The 21,542-nt window shown below is 36.4% G+C and overlaps 1 protein-coding gene across 10 annotated transcripts in view; it reads right to left on the bottom strand.

Moving 5' to 3' along the window:
• Nucleotides 1–21,542, bottom strand: part of LCLAT1 (lysocardiolipin acyltransferase 1) — a 215,352-nt gene that overhangs the window by 65,623 nt on the left and 128,187 nt on the right. For all 10 annotated transcript variants that reach the window (XM_077959801.1, XM_001104502.5, XM_077959800.1 and 7 more), the window contains one exon: nt 17,410–17,526. In XM_077959801.1, coding sequence (XP_077815927.1) covers nt 17,410–17,526 — 117 coding nt within the window. The remainder of the gene's footprint in view (nt 1–17,409; nt 17,527–21,542) is intronic.

The following is a 21,542-nucleotide window of genomic DNA, read 5'->3' on the forward strand; positions in this document are numbered from 1 at the left end:
GGAGGGAATGGAGACTGAGCCAGGTGCTAAGTCTCCCCTCTCCAGTGAAACGAAGGCTGAGGCAGAGGATGTAGTGAAGGGTTGACTGGTATCTGAGAGAGGTAAAGGTTGCTATATTTAGATGACAAAAGGCTCAAAAAATGTTCTTTGACTCACGGTATTTTTTGTTTTTTAACTCCACGATGGATAAATCAGAAGTAAATTAAGAACACTATATGGTAGTGAGATACGAGAGAATGAACAGCTCTTACTTGAGAGGGAAACAAGGAAGAGGTATGGAGTCAGGAGACAGCTATGTTTGAATGAAAGCAATAAGGCAGATAGCATGGTCAACACAGAGGCAGTTTGAAAAACGAGCCCATCATCCCAATGATCAAGATTATTTCTCATTTACCCCATATTTACAGAGACTGTAACTTGGCTACAGCATCACTCTGATATATAAAACCTTACCTCTACTCATGTCCTTTAGGTAAGCCTAGAGGGTTTTCTTTTTTTTTTTGAAATACAGTAATATTGGTTCCTTATCAGGGCAGCAAGTGGTTCTTCCACTGGCAAACTTTTCCAGTCACCCAAATCACCGGCACCAAGGAACATTGTTGGAAAGATCACTGATGCTTTATGATGTGCTTGAGACATCACTGAAGAGCATAAAACTTTTATAATATATTAGAGTCTAGAATATAGCCAATTTTTAAGGATTCTAATTATTACAGAGGCCTGATGGCCCTGAAGAAGATAAAAGTTGGACTAACTGCCATCATAGAACATTTTTTTTCTAAGCTGCATCAGTATGTACAACCAAATTCTGCTACTTAGAAAGCACTGTCTAATTATACACAGAAAATAAACTAGAAAGAATTACAGCAAGAAATCCTGAGAACCTTCCAGGATATTGTCAGAGTGTGGCCATATACCATCAAGCTCTACACCACACAAAGTAGTGATATTCTTTAACCCTCTTCAAGACTGTGACATCTGTACCTACCATATACATTATATCTTGAATGAATTCATTAAAGTCAACAAGAAGCCTTCCTTAGTATTAAAGCCATTCTAGATGTGATTCAGCCAGCCAGAACAGTTAATAACAAGAACAACTGCAACAACAACAAAGCTATTTTTGGCTAGATGCATTCAGTGCGGGTAAAAAAAGGAAGCAAGAACAGGGTAGTCAACAGGCTAACAGGGTAGAGAAGAGAGGTTCATGCATGCAACTACAACACACCCTGAGGAATCTTAATAGAAGTACAGTTAAACTGCTCTAGGGATTCAGAAAAAGAAAAGACCAGTTTGGCTGACAGGATTCGAGAAAGTTTGATGGAGGAGACGGTCCCAAATAGAAATAAAAACAAACACTGCATGTTCTCACTCATAAGTGGGAGTTGAACAATGAGAACACATGGACACAGGGAGGGGAACAACACACAGGAGGGCCTGCTGAGAGGTGGGGGGCTAGGGGAGGTAACTTAGAGGAAGGGTAAACAGGGGCAGCAAACCACCTTGGCATACGTATCCCTATGTAACAAACCTGCACATTCCGCACATGTATCCCGGAACTTAAAGTAAAAGGAAAGAAAAGAGCCCTTCCCTTATCTTCTTGTTTATTTCAAACATCCCCATCTAATTCAACAGGAAAAAAACCAAACCAAAGCAAATCTAAAATTCTGAGTGGCTATACAAACACCACCTATAATATACATACCAATAATTAGGAGCCTGAAAAATCCAGTGGGTAGAAATTTAACAGTATTGGTAGAGACTGCCACAAAAATGATGGCAGCTCACTCGTCAAGATTCATTTTCTTCTTTTCTCTCCATGTGCTATCACTTTATATAATACACTGGCCAAATTCGGACAATTTCAGCAGATGGACCTGGAAGTTAAGGGTTTTATCTTTTCCAACCACCCTTCCCCAAGGTGAGAGTATAATGTTTCAGCATTATCTTGCCAGACAGAAACTGCATTGGGGGTTGTGGCGGGAAATCTGTTTACAAGTGGATGGACTAAAACACTGAAACAGAAAAAAAAAAAAAAATCAAGTATGTGTTTTTTAGGCCTTGGGTAAGGACAATGGCAGCCAGAGGACAACACTGCTATTGTGGTGATGTAGAACACTATTTTTGGATAGCACTTTAGTGAAACAATGAAACCCATGATCTTGAAGTTTACAGAAATGAAATTTGAGTTATAATTGCTATCTATCTCTATTCCCAAGACAGCAGAAGAAGCATTAGATGCATCTGAGAAACTTCTGGTTTAGCTTGTCAAATTGTAAATTAAGATCTAAATACTGAGTTTTATTTTAACAATAAGCCATACTATCATCCTTTTGATTAATACCCAATAGCTAGTTATATCTGTTGGCTAATTTAGCTTATCTTAAACTTGTGTGCCAACACTTTAAATAAAAACACTTTAGATAAAGAGCTAATTACGAGTATAAAATAAAATGAACTGGTTTATAGTGCAGAAAAAATGGTCAGCAAAATACAAATATCTGAATTATTAAAAGTTGTGAAGTCATAAAAGAGGATGACCTTTATAAAAGAACAGCAATCTGCTTCAATTTATGTAAATGTTACAAGCTATTAGCCAATGGAACTCAAGGCTGCATAAAAGGTGAGAATTCTCAGGCATATTCCATCATACTCTGTGACATCCAACATTCCCATTTTTTGTAATTGCTGCCTCTTTGATGTTTTCATCCTGAGTTTTCCTCTCCTAGCCAAACCTTGTAGGTCCAATAGAATATGAGGTTGCACTTGGTATACAAAGTTCCTTCAACATAGCACAGTGAGTCAGTGAGTGAGAAATAAACTAAAATAAAATTTTAAAGGAAGGCTACGAGGATGAAATTTTTTAAAGGAATCTGGGCTTATGATACATTATGGCATTTACATCCAAACTATTAGAAAAGTTGCTGTAAAAGCTACATAATAAGCAAAGTTGGACAACAGAGATTGTGCTTGGCATAAGCTCTTTACGGCTAGGAGAGTGCAAATAAGCCAAATACAAAATATCCTGAGCCACAATCACCTACAAATACAATATATTTCACTGCCATTGTAGAGGAGTTAGATATCCTCATAAAATAATATTCTTCAAGGTGGTGCCTGTGGGTTATTAGCCTCGTAAAGAATTCTGACAAACATATTCCTATAGAAGTTAACTGATCTCATATACAATTTGATTGCAGTATATCTGTTATATTCATTAATATATTCATTCAATACTTATTGAACAATTTAGCACCACTGCCCTGGGTGGGGGGTGGGGCAGGGGCAGGGGTAAGGAGAGGGGGAAAGGAGAAACAGAGACTGACTGATTCAATGCTTTTACTGTGGTTTTGGAAGCTCCTTGACCCAAAGGAGCTTACACTCTAGTAAAGAGGAAAAAACATATTTTCTAATTACATGATTATTCTTGCTTTTTAGTATTTTTAAATGACAAATAATTGTACCTATTTACGAGGTAGTGTGCTATTTTAAGAGATGTATGCAATGTGTAACGATGAGATCAGTAACTGGCATATCCATTACCTCAAACACTTACTTCCTGTGTTGAGAACACTGAAAATCTGCTCTTTTGGCTATTTGCAAGTATACAATCAATTACTGTTAATTATAGTCACCCCACAGTGTTATAGAACACTAGAATTTATTCTTCTTATCTAGCTGTGCTGTTGTATCCATTAACCAACCTTCGGCTACTTCCCTTCACTTTTCCAGCCTTTAGTAACCACTATTCTACTCTCTACTCCTATGAGATCAACTTTTAAAGCTTCCATATATGAGCCCATGCAGAATTTATCTTTCTGTGCCTGATTTATTTTACTCAACATTGTGTGCTCCAGGCTCATCCATGTTGCTGGGAACGATGAGATTTCATTCTTTTTTATGGCTGAATAGAATGCCATTGTATATATTTACACATCACATTGTCTTTATGCATTCATCTGATTATGAACACTTCAGTGGATTGTATACCCTGGCTATTATGAATAGGGCTGCAATAAACATGGGAGTGCAGATGTCTCTTCAACATACTATTTTCCTAATCACCCAGAAACTGTGTAAGTCTTAAGATGGGTTCAACTGTTGTAGGAGACTGGAGGGGGACTGATAGGACTTCCAGCTGAAGAGATCAAGAAATGATCTTCCTGAGATAGGCATAAAGGAACAAGGGTATCTGATCAAAAGCAGAAGAGATGGGAGTACTGCAGGTGGTGGGAAGGAGTGAGCCACTGTGAGGCATGTGAAGTCACCACTTTGGATGGAACTTAAGTAGAGGCAAGAGCCCAGATTGGCTCTGTAGCCCAAGGTTTGAGAGCTTAGCAATGCTCTTACTTGGTTTTAGTCAGCTTCCTTTTCTCATTTACCACAACAACTATTCCAAACTCTTATTAATCACCTCCGTCCCCTTGTACCCCACCATCATCAGATTACCTAACCTCTGATCTGACAGAGAGCACAGGACCTTCCTGCAAAGCATCCCTCACCTTCTCACCACCTACTCCCAACCATAAGGTACTATTTTGGGGTAACTATGATGATGCTAAAGCCAACAGGTCTTATTTTATCTTAGAACAAGTAGTAAACTGCTTAGGAAGGTAATAAACTCTCTTAGAATACTAAGAAGGGAACAATTTACTCACCAGGCTTGCAGTATTTATAAAGTCAAACAAAAATATATATTCATGCTGAACCTTGCCTCCTGCCTTACAAAATGAGGGTCCCTCTTAACCTGATTTCTGTTCCTATCCTCTCCTGATTTCTCAGAAACCTGCTCCATTATTAATCCTTTCACATTCAGCTGTTCTTCTACATAATCTTCTCAGCATTCAAAAATGCTAAACTCTCTTATTCATCCTTGATGCAGCTTCCCCTTTCTGTTGTCTATGCCCCAGCCCTCTCCCCTTCATCAGGAAACTCCCTGTAGCAGTCATCTAAACTAGCTATCTCCACTTACATCACTCTTCACTTACATCTGGCTCCTGTTGCCTCCATTCTCGTGAAACTATCCTCTCTCTAAGGTCACCAAATACATTATAGTTGCTGCACCCAAAGGACACTTCTCAGATTTTATGTTCAAAGATGTTACTAGTACCTAAAATCCAGATAAACCGCTGATATCTTATAGAGCATATATCCATTACAGCCCATGGATATCCAACCTTGCAAATAGGCCAACTACGCTGGAAAAGTTTGATTCAGATCAAATTGATATTTGCAAGTATAAAATTATGACCATTTACAGCCATAAACATTAAAGACAAGATTTACTTGTTTAAGTCTCAAAACCATTAGTAAAGACATAAGACATAAGACATTTCTCCAGAGTTTCTTTCCTAGGAAACATCTTTGTAATTGGGATGAATCACAGTCTTTTTCCTACTATATGCCATCATATAGTCTGTAAATACCTCACTCATGGATCAAAGGAAATGTAAAAAACATGAGGTATAATTACTTTTACTGAGTCTCTTTTAACTGAACATAATTCATGCAGAAGTCTCAAAATAAGAAACTATTTTGGGATAACTATCATGATGCTAAAGCCTTATTCTAAAGGTCTTATTTTATCTTAGAACAAGTAGTAAACTGCTTAGGAAGATAATAAACTGTCTTAGAATACTAAGAAGAGAACAATGTAGTCACCAGGTTTAGAGTATTTATAAAGTCATAAATACTAGAACTTTCACAGTTCCTACTCTTTCCTATGTAGTTTGTTAGAAGTGAGACTTCATGACAATTAAGACTACTTCTCTAACTTAGTTCTTGCCACATAAAAAGGCTGGTCTCCACTGCTGAGTATCTAACCCTGACTATACTCTCCCAATTTCTTTACCAATTCAAATCCTGCCATTCCTCCAGATCAAACTCAAAATCCTATTCCCTAAATTCTCCTAATCTGCCAGCCACAACTCTTTTCTACTCTGCACTTGTATGCTGCTTCTGTGACACTGGATCACATACTAACCTCCCAAATTTATGCATAAAGATGTGTTCATTATACATTTTTATTCTGATACTGTCACTAGTATGCCTTGATCACATGATATTAACTACAACACATAGGACTTACCTAAGAATCAGGTCATATGCATTTACAACAAAGACATTTTCTTAAAAATACTTAAATATAAACACCTTTTGTGTATACAACTTTAAAGACAGTATGTACAGGGGAAGCTTTTTGTAGTATGTTTCTCCTTTGCCTAAACTCTATTCATCTGTCAAGTCTAAACAAAAGTCACAATATTTCCTGTCAAGTCTTTCTTAATTTCAGTTCTTACTAATGTCCATCCCTAAAGTTTTAAAATATAAGCCTTCGTTAAAACTAATCTAGGCATATAAGAGTGGCTACTGTCTCCTTGAATTACAAAAGGAACAGGCCAGGCGCCATGGCAACAGAGACCCTTTCTAATGAATTTAACAAGTAAAAAATAAGTATGAATGAATAATGGAACCAACATGGTAAAGATGCTTTTTACTGATCCAAAAGGTTATTAATAATTTCCATAACTAAAATTAATTGGCAAACTATTTGGTAATTTCTTTTGGATTTAACATTATGAACCTGTTGTGGTCATTAAGACACCATTCTGAATGAAAACAAGTAAATCTTATGAGCTAGAAAAAAAGTGTTCAATTCTTTTTAGGCACCATGGATTATAGATTATGAGTAATTTCCATGTACTCACATAAGGAACAGTATGAAGTTCCTCTCCTGAAACATATGGTCAAGTTGGTAGATCTTCTATAATAATGACATCTAAGATCAGTCCACAAAAATAGGAGTGTTTGTTTTTTAGCTTTGAGAGGTGCTAGTTAACTGAACGTAGATCTGCTGCCATTGAGTGATAACTGTGCCTAGAAAAGGCATTGACTAACACTTCTTCTACTGTAAGTTAGCTCATTACCACTGTAAGTCACCAAGAACTTAATGCAATGAGAAAACTACAGGAAAGCCCGTTTTGCCTTGACTTCTAAGGAGATCGGTGCTAAGGCTCAATGTTTGACTAGGAGGAGCAGCTTTCCTTAGCTTGGATAATACGCGCTTTCCCTTCAAGTCCTATGCACATACATACTTTATTACCTGACTTTGGCACGCTGGGCCACATTTCACTTATTTAGCTTCTGCTAAAGGCCATTTAAAATTCTACGATGAAACAAGGAAGATATAAGTCATAAATAAACTATGACTATACAATAGGATTTTAAAACTTTGGTACTGCAGTCTCACAAGTTATCAGAATTTCCACATGGAACCCCAAATTACTTTCAGCCTACATTTACACAATGCAACATTAACCCAAAGCATTCTAAGTTTTTGGAGAGGAAATCTGTCACTTCAAAGAAAGTGGCTGTGAACATAGAGATAAGACAAACAACTATCAACATAAATTTCTCACATTTAAGGTCTAAGAAATTGTGTGGCAGCCTCACACTTTCAAAGGCTAAGTGTTTGGAAGTTTACAAATACCCATTTAGTGTACGTAGACTATTTAAAAATGTTATATATGGTAAATAATAAGGAATCACAGACAGATGTTTACTTAACAATACTCAGATATTTCTTAGTGAAAAATATTTCGGTCATCAAAATCAGGCAGGTAGCATGAACAACAGAGGTAATTGCCATGGTCAAAGACAAGAAGAAGAATAGCACAAATATGAAGCTTGCTGTCAAGACAGTAAAGACAGTAATCTTTTTCCCAAGGAAAAATATTAAAATGAAAAGATGCAACACATTGTAGATTACTGTCTGTTAGTGTATTATAACCAAATGAGACTATCACTGGAAAAGGTACTTCATAAAACAAAAATTGAGAAACAAATGTAAATTAGTGGTTTCATTTTAATTTCCCTTTCAAGTACCATTTCCTATGAAAAAGAGATGAGTGAACCACAATGAAATTATGTGGATTAAGTTATTAATTATCACAAAATACAACACTTAAAAATATGCATTTTGTGTACATATGCACTTCTGATAGATTCTCAACGTCAGTAATCTTACCAAGTAGGATCATCCTTGGAATTTACCCCATGTGGCCAAATGCAATACTCTTGTGTGGAGGGAGTGAAAGTCACTGAGAACACTTAAGCTTTACTCTCCTACGTAACTTCACTAGGGGAAGGCTGCTGATTTAGAAGTTACTGACATTCTTTCAATGTCTTGCACTTTATGCAGTGCAGAGTAGCCAACGTATGATAAATGAACCTGGACTAGTTTTGCTCAGCCCAGATTCTACGACAAGGTGAGTTTGCATGCTTTTTAGCAGTCAGATATGTATAGGGAGCCTATGTGGCAAAATATATATAATAATATATTGTTACATGATATATTAATATAATTTTATATAACATAAAAATATAATCTATGCAAAATAAAGTGGAAAAAACTACTTTCATTTAGAGAGCTGTGCAAATAACTTTCAACATTAATAGGTAAACAATTTCTGTATTTAGTTTCATATTTTTTACAAGTGAGGTATATGAATTTGGTTTTGCATGTGTACACACATATACACTCCAGCAAGTGAGTACTGTTTTAATATTGCTTTGCAATACTCAACACAAATATCAATTATGAAAAAATGCAAAAAAAAAGGTTCTAATAATTGGAAAAATGCAGATAGAATATTTTGAATAAGGAAGAAAAAATCGATAAAGCTAAAGAAAAGGCACAGACTTTAAAAATAATGAAATGGACATATGTCAACAACAAAGAAGAAACAAGGTAAACCTTTTTTGGACAAACCCAAAAAAAGGAGCATATATATTCACAATGAAACTGCATACTGTATAAAACCAAAGGGCAGGCATAAGCTCCTGTTAAGATGAATTTCTGGATTCAAAGGTCCACGGGGTTCAGACTCAGGTCAAAATCTCACCTTGGCTGAGAATTTTGCTTTTCATATGAACAGGAAGCTAAAGTATATTGTTACATACATTTTGCATATTCACTGAAACTCTCTTCTCTATTTTACTGGAAACGAGATTCTAAGTACATAAACATGTAGTGCCCATCTGCCACACAGTGAGTAAACAGCATTGTGATGACACAGCTACTCACACCTTCTGCAGTTGTTTTCTATCTCTCACTTTTGCCCTCCAATGGGAAACCAACAAAATTACTTCAATGTATGTAACAATATTCTTTATAGTCAGTGTACAGTCTACAGAAAGTCATCACTCAAAGGCAATTCCACAAATTTTACTCACAAAAGCTGCTTCCAAAATTCTGAATTTTGAAATAAACACATTTTGTAAAGGTCACTGTTATCAGCATTTTTCAGTGTGTCATTCTTAAAAAATATATTAAACATTATACAGGGCACCAATATTTAGGCACAGACATGCCTTATGAATAAGTAAAATACAACTGTATATAATTTTCACTCATCTATGAAAATGATAATCTAATAAAGAACATATATTTTGAAAATTTTTTATTAATGGTGCTATAAGACACGCAATAATTATAACCCAGACCTACCTTTCACAATAGTAGGCATTTTTATAGCTGGCTGGTGGTAGAGAAATAGTATATAATAAACCCAGGGCAGAATTTTTCTCCTATTGAAGTCAAGTGGTACAGAGAAACACAAGGTTGCAATAACTATCTGTTTAACACCATATTAGAATCTGAAACTCATTGAGATACAAATATAGGAAACATTTAATTAAGAACCACATTTCCATATTGAATTTTACATGATCACATGCCAAGACCTTATTCATTTAAGTTACAAATGACGTTTTTCTGTAATTCTCTTCTAATAGTATACATAATCCAGAAAAAAAAGTACCCTTTTATCCTCCAGTAGTTAAAAAAAGAAGAGAGTGTCTTAAGATAGTTATTATTTGCTGTGCATCTGCCTCAGGTGGCTCTCTGGCACTGCCATAAATCTCATCTGTGTTGCAATGAAAGGACTCCATATAAATTAAAATCTGTAAGTGTCTGATCACTAGACTGAAGGGGGTAGGAAGAGCTGCTAATCAGATGTGCATATGTGTGTATGAGAGAGATGCTAAAATTAGGTCATCTTTAAGAATTTGTACCAAACTATAAATTTATTGAGTACCTATAATATTCCTGGCATGGTATTAGGACCTCAGATATAAAAACAAATACGGCACAGTATCTCTATTCTAAAGAAGCTCAAGTCCAATGAGAGAGATGGACTAAAAAAAAAAAAAAAAAAAGCCACTAAAAACCTACTGGTTATTAACAGAAATGTATAGATTATGATGAGAGTAAGAAGAGGGAACTCCAATAACCTGGAGAGGTCAGAAAATTGTTTGAAGTGGAAAAGACACTTAAGCTGTCTGGAGGAACCCATGGGAGCTAGCCAGATGAACAGGAACAGTTTGGGAGAAGAAACAGCATGAGTAAAGTGTGTCCCACATGACTGGAGTGAAGAGAGGGCATGAAGTCACAGCAATAAACAAGACCAAAAGAGCCACACAGACCAGGACCTGAGCTTTCAGCAATGGTCCACTTACTATGTGCAAGCATTGCAGAGGATACGAAAAACACATACTCCTCACTGTTTTCTAAGGACATGCTGGCAGATCTCAGTTTGGAGGGAGGCCTTCAATTCATGTGTGAAATCTCAGTAAGCTCTGTAATTTCCCTCAGTCCAACTCCTAGATCCACTTACTACTATCGCCCTTGACTCTGCAGCACTTCATGACACAAAGTATCTGTAGAACAGATGCCTTACAAAGAAAAATCAAACTCAGCGTGAACTAATTGTCATCCAATCCTCAGTGAGTGAAATACTTTTTAGGGAGAATCGTTTGAAGGACATGCAGTCTATCTATACCTTTAGAGTTGAGACACTCTAAATCCATATAGAGTCTCAGTGTTTTGAGCTTTTATGAGACTGCTCTTTCTCATGTAATGGAATGTGTTTATTCCATTAGCCAACATGGACAACCATGATGAGTCTATGTGGAGTAGTCCTAAAAATTTCATTGTATTTCCCATAAAGATGCTGTTCAGGATCTTGGTCATGAAATGTACAATGTGCTCTTTGTGAAAAGCCATGGGAGATATTCCAAGTTTTTCAAAAATGCTTCTTTTAATCATCTGGCTTGCTTTGACCTTATACACATGGTCAATGATACTTCGGTTTCCTTGTATAAAAGGCACAGAAAGCTCAGGGCCAATGTTTGGACTCGTATTATACAGGAATGTAGAAACTTATAACATGTTTTGTATAGTAACCTCACATCTAGTTTTTAAAAAATTTACCCCTATTTTCCCTTACCTTGATTTCTTCTCTTACTTTTGGTGCTGCTGCTATTATTATTATTTTTATTTTATTTTATTTTATTTTTTTTGAGACAGAGTCTTGGCTCTGTCACCCAGGCTGGAGTATAGTGGTGCAATCTCAGTTCACTGCAACCTCCACCTCCCAAGTTCAAGCAATTCCCATGCCTCAGCCTCCTGAAGATCTGGGATTAAGAGGTACGTGCCACAATGCTTGGCTAATTTTTGTATTTTAAGTAGAGATGGGGTTTCGCCATCTTGACCAGGCTGGGGCGCTGCTATTATTATATGATACATATTTATGTTAGCCATTTTAAATCTTTATTGGAACATAGGGTATAAAATTACATTGACCAATTAGTTGATTGGCTCAAAAAATTTGAAGGGTATCTATTATATGCCAGGCTCTGTGCTAAAGGCTTGAGAAAAAAACAGTCAATGAGATAAACAACTACGCAAGTGATACTATAGTAAGAAAAATGTACATAAAGCTAGTAGGAAAAGCATTCATACAGGGAATATAAAGCAAGGTACCCAACCAAGCCAAACAAAATCAGGAAGGTTTCCTGGATGACCTGTTATCTAAGGTGACATCTACAGGTTGAGGAAGAGGATACCGTGGGGAAGCCTCAGCATACTGTGCACTCTGGGAAAGAAGTGTGGTTCAATAAGGCTAGAACAAATGGTACAACTAGGGAGACAGGAGATACGGCCAGAGAGGTAGGTCATAGAAGGCCTGGGTAAATCATGTCAGAGTAGATTTAACCTTGGAATTCTGTGAGACCTGACTCCAATGCCTGGACACCTACCTCAGTGTGCTGCCACCCTCATTTAGAAAAAGGCTTGACTCTGGCTACAAAGTGGAGAAAGGACTGGTTAAGGCAAGACCAGAGCTAGAAAGACCAGCTGAGCAGCTGTATGATAATTCAGAGAACATACAATGAAGGCCCAGACCAGTATGGCATTGCGAATGAAAAGAATTAATTTGAGAGATCCTTAAGGGGTAGAACCAAAAGGCCTTGTTTGGGATTTCACAGCATGTGAAAAGCAGAGCGGGGTGAGCCAAGAATGACTCCCAGGTTTCTGGCTTGTGCAACAGGGTCAATGCCTTTAGTTTCTTCTTTATTAATTTTCCAATTTTTTAACAGTAAGTACGTTCTGTTTTTACAATTTAAAAAACTATTATCTATTTTTAATAAAAAATGAACCAGTGTTGAGAAAATCAAGTCATCAAGCTATTTCTGCAATTTGATGGCAAAAAGAAAGAAAACGATTGAACCAAAATTTTGTTTTCCCTCTTTCAACCCAGGTTCTGCCAGAGAATGGAACCACAATTTGAAAGGACAGAGAGTTTGAATGTCATGTTTTGTTTTGTTTTTTTAAAGATTAGAGAAATGGAGGAGGAACTGGTAAAGGCAGAAATCAGAAAAATAAAAGAGGCTTACAAAAAGAAAACCCTTTATATATATTTTTTCATTTAAACAGAACTCACAGTAGAGCCAAGGATATCAGGGAGAAATCTTGGAAATAGAAAAAAAAAAAATCTACAAAGAATAAATTTTTTTTTTTTTTGCATTTGAAAAACTGTAAGCTTATTATACAGTGGAAAGAACATGAGCACTGGAAACAAAAAGACTTGAGTTTAAAGTTCCTCCGCTCAGCAGCAGTATGGCCCTGCGAAAGTTGCTAAACAGAGCCAGGCTCCACAGGTGCAGCACAGGGCAAACTACCACCTCGCTTAGGTAGGAGAATTAGGGGATACGTATGAGTGGTGAAAGAAGTAGCGATGAGTCTAGGTCCCCATCACCAGATTGATTCAATAGGTCTGAGCTTGGACCTCAGTATCTGTATTTTTAAAAAGCTCTATGGTTGATTCTACTGCATGGGCAAGGTAAAGAAACATGCACAACTCAATACCTGGCACAGAACTTGGTGAGTGTTAGATGGTTGTTTTTAAGTACACAGATAGGCTTCTATCCTTTTTCATTAAGGCTATCATGACTTTTTTCACTAAACACAACAAGATCTGTCCTAAATGAGCAGCTCAGATTTTTCGCTGGAGGGAAAGTGGGGGCGAGGTGGGCAGTGACTAAAAGGAACAAAGAAAAGAATATGAATTCCCTTTATGGTCTAAAGCAATACCATGGCATTTGAAAATTCAACATGAAGAGACATCAAAGGTCTCTGACATGCGGTCATGTATACTTCTCCTGGGGCAAATTTGAAGAATTTCTGCTTCATGACGTGCAGGTCACCAGGCCACTTAGGTGATCTGGGTGCTTATCCACTGATCAGTGTACAAACTTCATTTAGGTTTTGTTGCACTCTATCATGTTCCTTGTAAAATGGTCTCAAAAGCTACTAAACTACAAAAATATTTCTAAAACTGAGGAAATGGAAATTGTCTCAGAAAATATTCTAGCAAATGTCAAAAGTCTACTGTACAACCACATCTTATTTAACATAACGGAAAGGTCTTATCCAATTTCATAGTTTCCAGCAATAAAAGGCTGTATGAAAAGGTCAGAGTGCATGATATATAATGCACCCAATATTTCAATAATTTGTCTTTCTTCCTTGCCTCCTAAAACATGCTGGCTGTTTCGAAAGGGTAATTGAAATGCCACCCTGGGAGAGGCTTGCTGACTATTATAAATGCAATGTGAGCCACAGAGAGGGGTTTCTGTTGGTCACCTTTAGTCCTCCACTGTAGGCCACAGACAGACTGGATTGTTAGCTCTAAGCACTAACCAAAAATCTAAGAAATTAAAATAGTTTAACAACGCTACTGAAGACTACGCTGTCTATGATTGGTATACTGCTTTTATTTCCTAGGTAGCCATCAACTTTCTCAGAGCACATGAGAACTATTGTAGACAAACATCAAGAGTCCCACAAACAGGACTGTTAGACACTAATTATGTAATCTGCATGTTAAGTCAGCAATTCTCTCTCTCTGAATACAAACTGAAGAATTTGGTTCGGGGTGCTGATCCAAATTACCTAGTGGGAATTTAATTTTTATTTTGTGGTTAACCCTGTATTCCCCTGGAGTAATAGTAGAAAGATTACATCCTTCATTCCTTTATATTTAGAATTTAAGCATATGAGCTAAGTATGGATTGAAATATAAACTGCTTTCTTTGAATTCAAAAACAAGTATTTCAAACCTAAAACTCGAACAAATCTATATGATCTCAAGTCTTAATATATGAGCCTAAAGATCAGAAAGCCAGGCTGGGCCCCTTTCTGAGTCTTAGATTCCCATTCTAAAAGGGAACTCTGGACTAGATGACCTCCAAGATCCTCCTCACCTCCGATCACTAATGAAACTTCTCTATTTATTCACTTGAACCCCAAGAAATGAGAGTTGCCCTCAACTCCCCACCTGATGCCTCCTTGGCCTCTGCCTGCTCTGCTCCCCCCCCCATTATCTCAGGCAGCATCACAACCAGCCGCCTGGTGACTACCATCTCTCCGTGTTCTGGCCATATAGCTTCTTTTTAAATTCTTTTCCTATTAAACTCTTTCTTAAAGAAAATATTCCAGCTCACTAGTGTTAGAAAGGTGCCTAATGATCTGGAGATTTTGTTAACTAAAATCATACTATAAATACAAGCAGCAACTAGTTACAGTAGAAAGAACATGAGCTATTCAGTTAGACAAAGTGTATTCCAACAATTTTGATGAGGTTCTTTACCTCAATTTCTGCTTCAGTGTTGCACAATGAGATAAATATTTATAATGGTAACTACCACGTACAGTTGTTGTGAAGATGAATTGATCATGGGCATATAAAACATACAGCATAATGCTAGGTACCTAGTAAATGCTCAGTTAATGTTAGCTGCTATACTATTATAGTTATCCTCATCATATTTTTTATTTTTATTATTATAGTATACAAGTCCCATTCTATGTTTCTAACAAATAAAATCATCTAACTGTTGTTTTCTAACTGAAACAAATGGAATCATCTGTTTCTTTTTACTGATATGGGAGGGATGCTGGGGAGACCAGCTGCCACAACTGGCAGGAAAAATTACATATTGTGGTTGCTGACTAGTGCTTGGAGTGAGGACTAATACACATTCACCAAAGTTATAAATCAGTTTGCTACTAAAATATTTTCCAGATTTCAAAACAGAGCTCTATAGATTGTTCTATGATGTCAGAAATACCTTTAAAGAAATCATTAAATACTGTAAAATGGAAAAACATTGTTGAATGAGAAGGGTGAGTCTAAGTTACATGCCACAGTAAATGGTATCAAATTAAAAAAAAAAAAAAAAGCATCACTACTTGAATGTCTTCGTGCCTCTCCACCCCACTCCACAGGCATGAAGAACCATATTCTCCATGAACTTCTATGGGTAGACGGGCACTCACTAAGCACATCCAACAGGAATGTCAAGCCCACAAGTCCATGTCATATTAGTTGTAATCACAGAATTTCAAAAGCAAACCAAACTAATATGGATAACATTTTTGGTTTACCATAGCATGTGATTTCGAATTGATTGTGAACCTTTCTTTAAATCATGGGTACGTGGTTATAAATATGCTTCATCTTGGCAGGTTATACTTTTTATCTTAAAGCATATTAAATCCTAAAAGAACAATAGTGATGCCACTGAGGGAAAGAAGAACTTCGTACCTTTTCTTACATAATGGTTCAAGACTTTTCATGTTATGCACAGCAGTTTTATGAAAATGTATCAGTTACCAGATGAAGGTGGTAATTTGTCACAGAGATCACCATTACAGAATATGCTTACTGGAAATCAGAGTGAAGAGCAGAAATGTGCAAAAACAGTTCTTCTGTTAGCTGACTGTGGGCTTTGAATTGTTATAAAATTAACACTTCAGTATGTTTCCAAATAGTTACTTCATATGTGTGTTATTTGTATGTACAAATGTGTATAAATATATAAACTTGCAAATATGCAGAACTATAATTAAAAAGTACAATTGGTTTTCATTTACATCAAAACTTAAGCATTTAAATGGGTGCGACATCATCAACGGAATCACTTTCTGCTCATATATGCCCCCGAATAGACGTAGTTTGAAAGAAGTGTGATATGAGCCACAAATAAGGAAGAAGAAGGTTCTATCCCTGACTCAAGTAACCTGTGAAAATGTACTTACCACAAGGTGGATGCCAGTTCTACTATAAAATAGTAGAGGCAGTGGCACTTCCCTTCCTACCAACCAGTTACTTGGTGGACTGAGTGAAATAATTAAAGTAAAATTATTTTTCAGATTGTTATATTTCTCTATAGCTTAAAATAGTAAGAGAATGATATATTCTCAAACCCTAAGAGCTGAACATATGGTTAGTTTAAGTGATAAGATTTTTTTCTTTTTTTTTTCTTTTCATGAGTACTAGAGGAATGGATTAAGTGATAAGATACTCTTAAGACACTTTTGGCCGGGTGCAGTGGCTCATGCCTGTAATCCCAGCACTTTGGGAGGCCAAGGCTGGTGGATCACAAGGTCAGGAGATTGACGCCATCCTGGTTAACATGGTGAAACCCTGTCTCTACCAAAAATACCAAAAATTAGCTGGGCGTGGTGGCGGGCACCTGTAGTCCCAGCTACTCGGGAGGCTGAGGCAGGGGAATGGCATGAACCTGGGAGGCGGAGCTTGCAGTGAGCCAAGATAGCACCACTGCACTCCAGTCTGGGCGACAGAGTGAGACTCCATCTCAAAAAAAAAAAAAAGAAAAAGACACTTTTGCCACTTGGAGAAATATCCTAAAATGGAATTATAGCCTAACTCTATACATACATACATATATACACGCACACATACACACACACATGCACATATACACATATGCTATATGTGTGTGTATATATATAAAAGTATGTAACATAGAGTTATGTCTATTCCAAAAAAGGGGAAAGAAGTTTTTACAGAGATCTCTTTTATATCTCTCAAGAATACACGGCAAAACATTTTAGTACATAGGTCAACTTGGAATAAAAACACAGTATCTCATTTCTTGAGATAAAGTATTAAAACATATTTTATAAACTCTAAAGGGCTATATATAAAGCTTAGCAATTTTTGCCACTTTCATTAAAAAGTACATGTTGAAATGGGTGCTTACCTTCTCTTAGACGGTCTACCACGAAAGTAAAGCCTGTAGTTCTTGGATGTAAAACATATTCATATTTCTGAAGTCCATTCTTTTCAGCAAATGCGTTACTTCGAGCCTTGCTGTTTTCTAAACAAAACAATGGACCATTATAAATCATAAACTAAAGGGAAATAAATGAGGTAAGGAAAGTACAGAACTTTTTTTGATAAAAATAGCAGTTAGTTATTCTATAATGACTGAATACTGAGTCAAATGAGAAGATACAAACATTGCAGATGATCCGTTATCAAGATCCCAGACCTACTTATGTAACCAGACCCAGGTTTGGCTATTTGCTGCTCAAAAGGCCAAGTTTAGTGGGAGGGAAAGAAGGTTTTAAACAGAGAGTCAGCAAACTGAGAAGATAGGGAACTAGTGTTCTAAAGTCCCATCTTAAGTTTTAAAATTTATCATAGTGTTTTCAAAAGGAAACTTGCTATGGGAAATGTGTGGATGGCACAGGGTATGTGTGTCTTGTTCTGATGGCTATCTTGGGTAACTGGCCATCCAGAGGTCCACTTGGCATTATTTTACTTCAGCCTGGTGGTAGTGGACTAATCGTTCACAACTCCCCCTAAGTGGAAGGATTCCACAGGGCCTCCATGCCTGGTTTGTTTCAAAATTAGCCTCTGGAATTTCTAAGCAAGCATATAGTAGATAAGCATACATGGTGCAAGGAAGTGTCTAGTGTAAAAAGAAGGAAAACAGAGTTTCAAAGTACATTTCGAGGCTATATTCTAAGACTAAAGAAAAAAAATGTTAAAATGCATTTCAAAGCTGAGATGCTCGGTTATACTTACCAGAATTAAAAAAAATTATAAGAAAGGCATAAATAGATTTTTATACATTTTCTGAAATTCATATTCAAATATTTTAATTTCTTTAAAAGATTTCATAAAAGTCAACATTCTATGAAAATAAAAATGCTAATAAACTAAAATTTTTGTAAAACGATCCCTGTATAAGAAAATTGAAATATTAAAATATAAAATGCTAATAAAACAAAGACACTAACAAAATATAATGACCTAGACATCCAGAAGAAATAACTAGCAATCAAATATATCAGATCAACATTCTTTAAAACCCACTAATTTAAGCCTTCCATGTAAACTGAAATATCTGCCTTGCTCAGGCACAGAATATGCTAATATTACTAACCCAAACCACTCCATAACGGAATGGGCACATGATTAGCACATCATGTACAAACATCTGAACATGGTTTGGCTGAATATAGTTACGGAGTCAAGTACATGTTCCAGTTGTTGGCAAAACCTTCTTTTTCCATTCCATGAGGTAACTTTACAAGTTCCAAGAAGAACCAAACCCATTATTCAGCAAATACATTTGGAAAAAGTAAAGTGTTCAGAAATTTGGCCTCAACTGCTGGGAGAGATCATGAAATACTTTCTGATGACAGCAGATGTTAGAACCCGCAATCCTCAGCTACATTCCGAAATTTATAAACTATTATTCCCAGTTACAAGAAAAATATCTATATTGACACAACTTTACTAGGAGTGAATTTGAGATCACTGAATCTTCAAAGTCTCCAAAAACCATAGATGCCTTCCATAACACTGAAATATTCAAAGAACACTCCTATAGAAGGTGTTACATCATTTCATGATAGAGGAATTGAGCCAGGCAAGTCAAAAGTAAAGCCCCTACACATGAAGAGTAGTAAGTTCCTCTCATATTCATTTGAAGATATCCTGGGCATGGGGCTACAAAACAATACTTATATTATAGACAGCTGACAGGACCTTAAACGGGATTCGGAATCCCAGAGACACCACAAAGATGAGTAGTAACTACCCTTTAGTTTGGTCTTTCAGTTTATAAAACTCTGGGGATTCTGAAAGCAAAACTGAACTGTTGTAGAATGTGAGTACAAGTATAAACAGCTCTAAAACAAATAGTCACAATGTGGGAAGGTAAAAATGATCAGAAATACAGAGAGATTAGAGATGCAGACTTTTCCATCTACCCCCTAGTTCATCTACCCATCCCCAGACTCCGTTATTGCTAGTAAGTGCACTAGCATCCCACTTTCTGACCACAGCCTGTCTTGTCACGTTTCTCCCTATAACTATCCCACTCCTGCACTCCTTCCACCCATGGGACTACTAGCAGCTGTTCTCAAACCAGCTGGGCACGTTCCCACCTCAGGATCCGTGCAGTTGCTGCTCCTCCCTTCACCCAGAATGCCTTTCGCCCTTACAGCTGCATGGTTTTCTGCTTTGTTCATTTAGTCCCTACCTAAATAGAAACTTAATAGAGAGGCTTTCCCTAACCATCCTGAATAAAACAGCACCCTACACTCCCTCTATGACTCTCTATCTCCTTATCCTGCCTTATTTTTCTGCATAGCACTTAGGACTGACATATTTTTATTAACTTATTAGTTTATCACCTGTCTTTCCTCATAGAACGTAAAGTTCATGATAGTAGGGATAAAGATCCAGGCACTCATATACGAATTAAAAAGAATAAGTTGTATGTATATAGTAGGTGTTAAGTTATATGCAATAATATAATTGTTAGAATCTTTCCAAATCAGGGAAATGGAACCCAAAATCATCATATACTAATTGTGATAACTAATTTTATATGTCAACTTGAATAGGCCATGATACTCAGGTATCTCGTCAAATATTATTCTAGATGTTTCTGGGAAGGTGTTTTTTAGAAGAGACTAATATTTAAATTAGTAGACTGAGTACAGCAGATGACCCTCCACAATGGGAGTGGGCCCCATCAAATCAGGTGAATGAAGGTCTTAACAGAAAAAGACAGAGGTGCCCTCCTCTCCTCAACAAGGAAGAAAGAATTCTGCCTCTAGACTGCCTTTGGCCTTGAATTTCAACTGCTTCCTGGGATCTCCACTCTGCCGCCCTACCCTATAGATCATGGACTTACCAAGCTTCCACAACTATAAGAGCCAATTCCTTAAAACAAATCTCAACCTCTTTCTATATATACACATCCTACTGGTTCTCCTTCTCTAGAGAACCCTAACTAATATGCCAATACAATATAGAACTCCCTAACCCAAGAATAAAGAATAAATACGGATGGGTGCACATATGTCTGCATGTGACCAAATGATTCAAAAGAAATGGACCAACATTAAAATAGTGTTCACTTATGGGCAGTGGGATTATAGCAAGTTTTGTGCACACTTCTATGTTTCCAAATTTTCCCTAATTAACATATATTGCTTCCATTAAAAAGTTATAACCAACAATAAAATATGAAGATAGAATATATGTAAAGTTAGATTTAAATGCACTAATTTAAATGTACATGCCAGCTAGATTCAGAACTTAAATTATAAAACAGTCCGACTGGGCTGAAAAATCCAGTTTAAGGTTAGTATGGTAGTAACTAAACACCTTTTAATTAACAGATACTTTTTCCAAACTGGAGATATTTTGTTAGCCTATTTTTTAAAATGATTTTTTTTTTTTTTACCAGCTCAATACAATTATCTGTATTATACTGTTAAAAAAATATTTAAAAGCTTCAGGATCAGTCTGTTTTTTCTCCTTGGCAAAGTCTAGCTTTAAAGGTAAATATCATTTGCATTTAAAATATATATGCAACTACATCATGTAATGGTGAGCACTCTGGACTCCAAAATTATGCAACTAGATGTACAGTTCATCACCTATAAAAGGAAACCTGAGAACAAATATCGAATGAAAAAAGGTTTACATATACATTTTATGACTCTGAAGGTCTAATGTATGAACACATTAACACTAATGTAGCAGTAACATATGACCTTTCTTTCATTAGTTTTTGTTTACCAAATAACTTTCAAAGTTGACATTCTTTGGTGTATATTTTCGCATTCACAAATATAAATCTATCATTTCAGTAAATTGCTTTCTATACTCAAATAAAGCTGATATTTCAATATCGAAATTTAGGTATTATACATTCTAAATATTATAAAATTTAAATATGGCCACCTATCCCTTATAATTTCCTAACGATAATTTAGTTCTGGAAATCAACTTACAACTTACAAGAATATATTTTCAAGCTTCCACAAGCAGCCATTATTATCCTCAGTATTATCCTCTGTGATA

This window comes from Macaca mulatta, chromosome 13 (genome assembly GCF_049350105.2).
Source record: "Macaca mulatta isolate MMU2019108-1 chromosome 13, T2T-MMU8v2.0, whole genome shotgun sequence".
Classification (NCBI taxonomy): Eukaryota; Metazoa; Chordata; class Mammalia; order Primates; family Cercopithecidae; genus Macaca; species Macaca mulatta.